This window comes from Elephantulus edwardii, unplaced genomic scaffold (genome assembly GCF_000299155.1).
Source record: "Elephantulus edwardii isolate Elephantulus edwardi_28Jun2011 unplaced genomic scaffold, EleEdw1.0 scaffold00003, whole genome shotgun sequence".
Classification (NCBI taxonomy): Eukaryota; Metazoa; Chordata; class Mammalia; order Macroscelidea; family Macroscelididae; genus Elephantulus; species Elephantulus edwardii.
Window position 1 is genome coordinate 17,837,196 of NW_006399753.1, and position 9,058 is coordinate 17,846,253.

Below are 9,058 nucleotides of genomic sequence, written 5' to 3' on the forward strand. Positions count from 1 at the left end.
AACAGAAAATGCAAATATAATGAAACTGTGTGTAGTTACAGAAATGTCCCTGGGAGAAAGGTGGGCAGTCTCCTCCTGTATGATTTACAATCTCAGAAAACCCTCTGCAAGTTCTGCTCTAAGTTGGCTCCAACTGGATGACAGTGAGGGTATTTTTTAGTTTATGATGTTATAATTAGCGTATATCCTTGAACATTGTTAAATTTATAAATTATAATCTGATAAGCAGGTTTACATGAAAATGGCTTTTGTAAATTTAATATCTGAGTCCTTTTATGGTAACATAGGCCTATTTTCTAGGCTTACCAGATGCGCCCATCCATAATATTCTTTGATGAGATTGATGGTCTGGCTCCAGTACGATCTAGCAGGCAAGATCAAATTCACAGGTAAAACTGGCTGGTTGGGACCCCTGCCTTTCTTCTAGATTCTAAGCTGTATTTGGTGGTACATGAGAAGAAGAAACTGTATAAACCAGTGGTTTTCGTTAGTAATACCCACACCCATTGCCATCTCCTCAATTTTGACTCAAAAGAGCTCTTGTTGCTCAATAGTTAAACATTCAGCTGCTTACCGAAAGATCAGCAGTTCAAATCTACCAGCTATGCTGTGAAAGAGAGACGTGGCAGTCTGCTTCTTTAATGACCTACGGCCTTGGAACTTGGGGGACAGTTGCACTCTGTCCTGTTGAATCACAGTGGTCTTTGGTTATAGAATCTCATTGTTACTGTGAAACCTGGGAGACCCAGGACTCCCTAGTTCTTGTGAGTCTTCCAAGTTTCCCACTTTTGACAAGGTACAGTCTAACCATATTTTCTGTCATTGATTTTTGTTTTCCATTTGTAAGTTTCTTGCCCCTATAGATTTTACTGTAGCACAAAAAGGAAACAAGTGAATCAGTTCTGGTTTGTGAGATATTCTAAACAGTTTAAAATTCTTGGTTACAGGAGTTTTACTTACTGAAAATAATGAGATGTCATGGGGAAGATTTTTAATAAAATCAAAAGATTAAATGTTACTGATTTATTTATTGATTGTAGAATTAATCTCTCTCTTTTTAAATTTAGTTCTATTGTTTCCACACTGCTCGCCCTTATGGATGGGTTGGATAGCAGAGGAGAAATTGTTGTCATCGGTGCTACCAACAGACTGGATTCCATAGATCCTGCTCTACGGAGGCCTGGCCGCTTTGACCGAGAATTCCTTTTTAGTCTACCTGATAAAGAGGTAAAAATTTAAATTGTATCAAATTTTGACAGAATATGTTAGCTTTGAACATTAATTGAAGATTATTGAATTGTGTATTATGATCTCATAGATGCTACAGATTAACTCAAGTACATACTTTGTTCTTTTTAAAAATTTTGTTTTAACATTATGTCCCCTAAAATTCTTTTTTTTATATATATATATTTTATTATTTGTGTGTATGTACCATCAAATCGGATCTGATTGGTACAGGAGGAGATTGCCCCTCCTTCTCCAGCAGAGCATCTGGTGGAATCGAACCACGTAAAATTTTTCTTTTAAGTTCTTTAAATTTTAGCACAATCTTTAGAATAGTGTTAATTATAAAATTTTATTTTGCTTAAGAACACGTAGCCTAATTAACTACCAATCTTTGGGCAGTTTTTCTTTTCTTTTTACATTTGCTTTTCATTTTATTAGAAAATTTATTTAGGAAGCACTGCCCTAATTGAGAACAGATCAGGCTCTAAGAGCCCCACAGCTTCTCTTTCATCTTCCACACTCTCTTGAGAGGGGAGGGAGGTGGGATTAAGCAGTTTCTGAAGTATATCTTCCTGGACCCCCGAAAGTTCATATTGCCAGCAGTACACCCACCAGCCCTTCAGTGGGGCACTGGAGCCCATTGTAGGCTCAGGATGTTGCTGTTTATATGGCTTAAGGATGGAACAGAGAAGGCTCTCAGACTCCTAGGCCTGTTCCTTCACTCTAGTTGGGAGCAGAGCAAGATCCAGGAGAAGGTGCCCAAAAGCAAAGGGAAAAGAAACTGCATTTGAAGAAATTCTATCCCTGTGGAATCTGGAAGGCACCTGGATTTACTAGGAGTGAACTGCGGAAACCTCATTCAGTTCTTCTCAGGTTTGGGAGTGTCCTATTTCCTCTTGCTTAAGTACCACAGCAGCAGAGGAATGCGATTGGAGGGGAAAAGTCATGACCCTAAAGGCTACCCAGCCCAGAAAATGGGGGCGGGGGGGGGGGATCTGTCAAACTGTGTTAGAATTCCTCCCTGTCCAGGTGCACTGGTAAAGCCAGTCACAACAGGCCAACCTTCCTGGGCCAGGTCTGTATTGGTTGCTGAGGTGAAGTTGAAGCAGCCAGCCTTGAGAGGATGTAGGACCACAATGTGGGAGACATTGCTAGCAGGTATAATCCAGTTCCATTGGCCATTGAGCAGTCCAGAGACAATGCCAAAGTAATGTACTGTAAGGTCAAGTCTCACCCTGTAAGGTATGTCTCTTCAGCTGTGATGTAGAGGCCAAATGTCTGGCCCCTTCCTCAGCTTGGGCAACAATAAAGAGAACAAATGCCAGCCACCTCATCTTGTGCATCCCAAAACCTTTTTGGGAGCGAGACAGCAAGAGTGAGTTGATGATTCTTGTTCATGGACATCACCTAATAATTCTACTTTAATAATTTAATAAAGCTCCTTGATTTTTTTTGAACCAAACAAGGAAACCACAAAAGCACTGTCCTTCTGAAAAACAGCTCATAAAGGCATTAAAATAATGATAGTTCAAAGGTTCATTGTTGTCGTTCATGTTTTGATGAGTGGACTTAGGCACAATTAGTGCAAATCAGTTTAACAATAAAACTGAGTTGTCCAAATTCTTATCTTTTTTCTCATTTTCACTATGTTTCTTCTTTAAATATTTCTGCCTAATATTAGGTATTCATTTCTTTGAAGAATAGCAGGCTAAAATTTCAGATAAAGTATTTTAAATTAAAATTTTTCTCATTTTAAATAGCAGTTTCTTTTTATAGACTTAAAACATCCAATTATTTTTATTTGCAGGCTCGGAAAGAAATTCTAAAAATTCACACAAGAGATTGGAATCCTAAGCCACTGGACAGATTTCTAGAGGAGCTAGCAGAGAACTGTGTTGGTAAACATTGTTTTAAGCAGTTAAAAGAAATATTATAGTCCTCACAAATAATACAATTTATAGTTTTGCAAAGATATATTTAAAGAAATACAAGATCATATTTGCTTCTCAGCTCTTGTGACCCATTTTTATTTTCATAAAGTTCTATATGTTAAGTAGAGATTATTTAGCAAATTGGCTGTCAGAGAATGTTGAGAGAATCGAAGTGCACAATAATAATACTCTTTGCTGAGTATTAAATATTTCTTTCTAGTTATCCTGCCAAGTACCCTGCATACCTCATTCAGTTCTCTCATCAGAACTGTGAAGTAGGTGCCCATGTTGCAGATCAAAAAATGGGTTGGGAAAGCATATGTGATTTCTTCCCAAGATCACATAAATTATGAATGACAAACTGGAATTTGAACCTTTTGTTACTGTGTACCATCAAGTCAGAATTCGACCCATAGCTGATCATCTAGTGGGTTTTCAGAGGCAAGTCATTTCAGGAGGGGAGAGAGAGGCATGAGGGTCGAGGGAGATTGCACATCTTTGTCCTGTGGGGCAGCTGGTTGATTTGAATTGCATGCCTCCAGGATTACAGCACAGCTCCTTACCACAAGGCCACCAGAGCTCCCTGAAATTTGAACCTAGTCTCTCCAATTTTTCTTGGCCCCTACTCTGTATTTGGTGTTTGTACCTTTAATTCACAAAAACTGGTTGATCTGTTGGTGATTATTATTACCATAAGTAGCCCTGGTGGTACTGTTATTAAATCACTTGGCTGCTAACCAAAAAGTTTGATGTCCAAGGGAGAAAAATGTGGCTGGCTGTCCTATGGCCCTGGAAGCCCTTTGGACCAGTTCTGTTCTATTCTGTCCTATAGGGTTGCTTTGAGCTAGAATTGACTCAGTAGTGGTTTATTACTACCATGTCAGTTCACTGAGTAAATGAAAGGTTTTTGTTGTATTATTCTTAATTATTTTGCTACTATATTAGCTCTTTAATCTTTAGCCACGGTCATGCTAATAGTTTTTGTTTGTTTTGTGTTTTGCTTGCTTTGAATAGGATACTGTGGTGCAGATATTAAATCCATATGTGCTGAAGCGGCTTTATGTGCTCTCCGTCGACGCTACCCACAGATCTATACCACTAGTGAGAAACTACAGTTGAATCTCTCCTCGATTAATATCTCCGCCAAGGACTTTGAAGTTGCCATGCAGAAAATGATCCCAGCCTCCCAAAGAGCCGTGACATCACCCGGGCAGGCCCTGTCTGTCATTGTAAAGCCACTCCTGCAAGGCACAGTGCACAAGATCTTGGAGGCGCTGCAGAAAGTCTTCCCACATGCAGAGATTGGGACAAATAAGTCCCTGGACTCGGGTAATTCAGTGCCTTTAGGCTCTAAGGAAATACATTTCACCTGAATTTTTTTAGAAAATCCATTTAATTGCTTAACCTATTTCAAGTTGCTATATATTTCTATATAATATAAAAATATAAGAACAAGTAAATTATTCATATCTATGCACATATTTTTGGGTGTGGTTTTTGGTGTATTTTTTTTTTAATTCTGTGAAGTATATTGATTAACTGAAATGTAAACATTGGCTTTGAACCCTAGAAAAATTGCTAATGGATGAATTTTTTGTGTTTCAGATATTTCTTGTCCACTGCTAGAAAGTGACCTTGCATATAGTGATGATGATGTTCCATCAGTATATGAAAGTGGACTTTCTCAGAAATCCTTTAATAAGACAAAAGAACATTTAAGTTTTCTTCGTTTGAATAGGTAAATTTTACTTGATATTGTTCTGTATGTATGTGTGTATATATATATAAATTCCTTAAAATGAGTCAGTGATTGAAAAGGTAAATTTTTTGATGTCAACTACGTGGCTCTTTTTTCGTTTTGTTAAAAATCTCCAAATTTTTTTGTATGCTCTTTTCACTGTAGTAGAAACTACTACATAGCATATTCCTAAAAATCAAAGAGATGAAGATGTTGATGGGCCATCAAGTTGGAGCTGACTCATAGCTGTACCCCCCAGCAGGCTATAAATTGCATGGGGAAGATTTCCTGTCTTTTTCCTGTGGAAACTAGTGGATTTGAATACACCTGCCTTTGGATTGGCAGCGTAACTCCCACCACTAGGCCACCAGAACTTAGGAGAGTTCTTGGTTAATGATGGGATGGTGGGGAATTAAAACTTTGGTTATTCTTTCAGAAATGCTTGTCACCAACCGATGTCTTTTCGACCAAGAATGTTGATAGTAGGAGAACCAGGCTTTGGGCAGGGCTCTCACTTGGCACCAGCTGTCATCCGTGCTTTGGAAAAATTTACCGTGTATACATTAGACATCCCTGTTCTCTTTGGAGTCAGTGCTACATCTCCTGAGGAAACATGTGCCCAGGTAATTCATTGTCACCCAGATGAATGAGCTGTTTGAAAGGTAAAAGAGGTACACATAGACAAAAATCACTAATGTTTTCATTCTTTATTTCTCCTCTCATTTTTTTTCTTTGGATCTATGAAGCAAGCTGTGCATAATTTAGTCATTGAAGAGTGGATATTCGAGTCCTAGTTCTACCACTTAGTATGTGACCTTGATAAAGCGGTTAAATTTTTCTACCTTGTTTTCTTCATTTGCAAAATAGAAATGATCTTAGAGCTTAACCTCAGACTCTGTGAGGGAAAAATGAATCAGGTATAACCATAATTGCTAGTTGATAAATACTCTGTAGCTGCTGCTGCTTTTTGGGTTTTTTTTTTCTATTTAATATATAGAAGTATATTTCATATTTATATTTTTAAAATTTGTCACAACAAAAGCCAGCTAGATTTCCTGAGCAGTTTAGTAATTCATGACGACAGGCTTCATCATCCTTCTCCCACAGAGTAGCTGGTGGGTATGAACTGCTGACTGTTTGATTATGAGCCCACGCTTAATGGACTGGGTGCCACCAGCCTTTGGGCAGGCTTTCATTTGCCACGAGCTTTGGAAAACTGTACAGTGTGTACATTAGCCATCCCTGCTTTTCTTGGCCTCAGTGCTGCATTTCCTTTCTTGTTTACTAATTACTTGAAGCAAGCATACGTTTTCCTAAAACTTTACAATCTTTTAAAGAGAAAAAAAATATTAAAACAGCATAGTGAGTTTTTATAGAAAGCATTTTAGAAACTTAAGGGTTTTATATGGTAATTTGAGGAATTGAAGCGTTGTTCTAGAGGTTATTGATCGAGCCTCAGTAATGTGCTTTTTTTCCCCCATATTAGGTGATTCGTGAAGCCAAGAGAACAGCACCAAGTATAGTGTATGTCCCACATATTCACTTGTGGTGGGAAATTGTTGGCACCACAGTCAAAGCCACGTTTACCACATTATTACAGAATATTCCTTCATTTGCTCCAGTTTTACTGCTTGCAACTTCAGACAAGCCCCATTCTGCTTTGCCAGAAGAGGTAATTTATGATTTTTTAAAAGTTTGTTTTTTTTTGTTTTTTTTTTTTAATTTTGTGTACGTGTACCGTCAAATCAGATCTGACTGGTACAGGAGGATATTGCGCCTCCTTCTCCGGCAGAGCGTCTGGTGGATTCGAACCGTGTTCCTCTGGGATTGCAGTGCAGTTTCTTGCCACTAGGCCACCAGAGCTCCCCAAAAGTATTATTAATACCAAAAACTCCGTGTAAAAAATTCAAGTACCATAGAAATAGGGGGTAGATAAGGCTTTCTGCTTCATTCATCAGCAAGAACTGGAGTTAACCAGGTGAGATGAGTGCTTGTTGAGTGCAGCCCATGCGTCTAGTTCAGCTACATTTTCAGTTTTTCTCTTACAAAGAGGAAATTGTATGATACTTGCTTCATTCACCTACCTGTATGGTTATTCACCTACCTGGTATGGTATATTTGTCAGTATATAAATCTCACTCTTTTTAAGAGCTACGTGAACTTTCCTGTGTGTACACTATAATTTATCAAATCGTTATGGATCGATATTTTGGCTGTTTTCCAGTTTTGCCCCTTTAATTGCTGCAGTTAGCATTCTTGTGCGTTCACTTGTACGTGTATAGCTGTGTGGTTTTCTCTACATCATTTCCTGGAAGTGAAATAGCTGTAGGTGAGGTAAAGAGTATGCACGTTTAAATTTTTGATCATACCGAATTACTCTTCCTTCAGGTTTGTGCCCATACAGACCGCTACCATTGAGAACAAAACTTTGCCTGCCTTCTGCCAGGTACACTCCACACAGATACTCTCGGACATCACGCTAAGGGTGGTTTTCCCTGAGCAGGGGCAGCGTTGTAGTCACAGAGTGTCCTGTCGTCCTTTTCCTGACCCTGCTTGATTTTTACTGCTGTCTGCCTCTCAATAGTGATTTTTTTGTTTTGTTTTGTTTTGTTTTTTTAATACTGTCTCCTTTGCTAGGGTGTGAAATTAGGAACCTTTTTCTCACCTCTGTAGCTCCAGAAACTACATAATATAGGTATTGTAGGCTTCTGTGCATATTTTTTATGAATATGCCCCACACCTTTGATAAAATAGATTTACAATTTTTAGGGCCATTAGTTAATAGCAAGATAAATGAAAATATTAAAGAAATATTCATTGAGTCCTTCCTCTCCAGGGATCCCTAGAGGTGCAGTGCTTAAGCATTTGGCTGCTGACCAAAAGGACAATAGTTCAAATCCACTGGCTACTTCGAGAGAGACTGTTCCGATCTACTCTTTTCAAGATTATGGCCTACAAACCCTCTGGGGCAATTCTGTTTTGTTTTAGTGAATTAAAATCCACTCTGTGGCATTAGGTTTGGATTTATTTACATGATTTCCTCTATACCAGCCATGAGTCTCACTACTGAGCATGTGTTAGTGAACAAAAATAGACAAAGTTTATGCTCACTTCTGACTCAAAAAGTGCCCCTCCATTGGGTTTCTGAAGCCATAAATCTCAGGAGATGCCTGTCTTTTTCCAGTGGAGCCAGTAGTCTGTTTGAACCACCAGAGACACAGGCTTTGAGTTAGCAGCAGAATTCTGTGAACTTTGCCACTAGGATTATGGAAAAGAATTTATCTAGGGAGGCCAAAACTGTGTCGGACTGTACTATTAAATGTGGTGGTGGTAGCAGATTTTCAGAGACAATTAATCACATGAGAGGAGATTGCCCATCCTTCTCCCATAACATAGCTGCCTTTGAGGTTACAGCACAGCTTCTTACACTAGGCCCCCGAGAGCTCCCTAAGTAGGCTAGGGATGGCCTCAGTAAGAACATGGCATTCAAGCAAAGCCCATCATATGAGGGTCTGAGGGACAGCAGTTTCTGGAAGAAGGAAGTAATCAGCTGGAAAAATGATAGACTGATAAAAATTTCTATAAATCAGTAAACAACATATGCTGGCGAGGTTGTGGAAAAACTGAAACCCTTATTCACTGTTGGTGGGAGTGTAAAATTTTGCAACCACTATGGAAGACAGTATGACACTTTCTCAAAAAGTTGGAAATACAAATACCATTTGAACCAGCAATTCCACTACTGGGAATATACCCCAAAGAAACCATAACTGCCACCCAAATAGATATATGCACACCCATGTTTATTGCTGCTTTGTTCACAGTAGTAAAGAATTGGAAACAACCCAAGTGCCCATCAACAAATGAATGGACAGAAAAGCTGTGGTATATTCACACACTGGAGTATTAAGCAGCACTGAAAAACAAGGAACACATGCAATGTCATTCAAAATAGGTGACCCTGGAAGACATTATGCCGAGTGAAATATCTCAGTCACAAAAGGACAAATACTAGGGAGCTCTGGTGGCCCAATGGCAAGAAGCTGCACTACAATCCCATTGACATGCAGTTCAAATCCACCAGATGCTATGCTGGAGAAGGAGGAGCAATCTCCTCTACCATTCAGATCCGATTTGACAGTATACACACACACACACA

At 38.9% G+C, this 9,058-nt stretch overlaps 1 protein-coding gene across 1 annotated transcript in view; it reads left to right on the forward strand.

The window, feature by feature from the left end:
- The window catches only part of ATAD2 (ATPase family, AAA domain containing 2), a 67,208-nt gene that overhangs the window by 45,454 nt on the left and 12,696 nt on the right, over nt 1-9,058 (forward strand). The window contains exons 13-19 of the mRNA XM_006879467.1: nt 301-389; nt 1,068-1,227; nt 3,038-3,128; nt 4,176-4,490; nt 4,767-4,899; nt 5,336-5,522; nt 6,386-6,571. Coding sequence (XP_006879529.1) covers nt 301-389; nt 1,068-1,227; nt 3,038-3,128; nt 4,176-4,490; nt 4,767-4,899; nt 5,336-5,522; nt 6,386-6,571 — 1,161 coding nt within the window. The remainder of the gene's footprint in view (nt 1-300; nt 390-1,067; nt 1,228-3,037; nt 3,129-4,175; nt 4,491-4,766; nt 4,900-5,335; nt 5,523-6,385; nt 6,572-9,058) is intronic.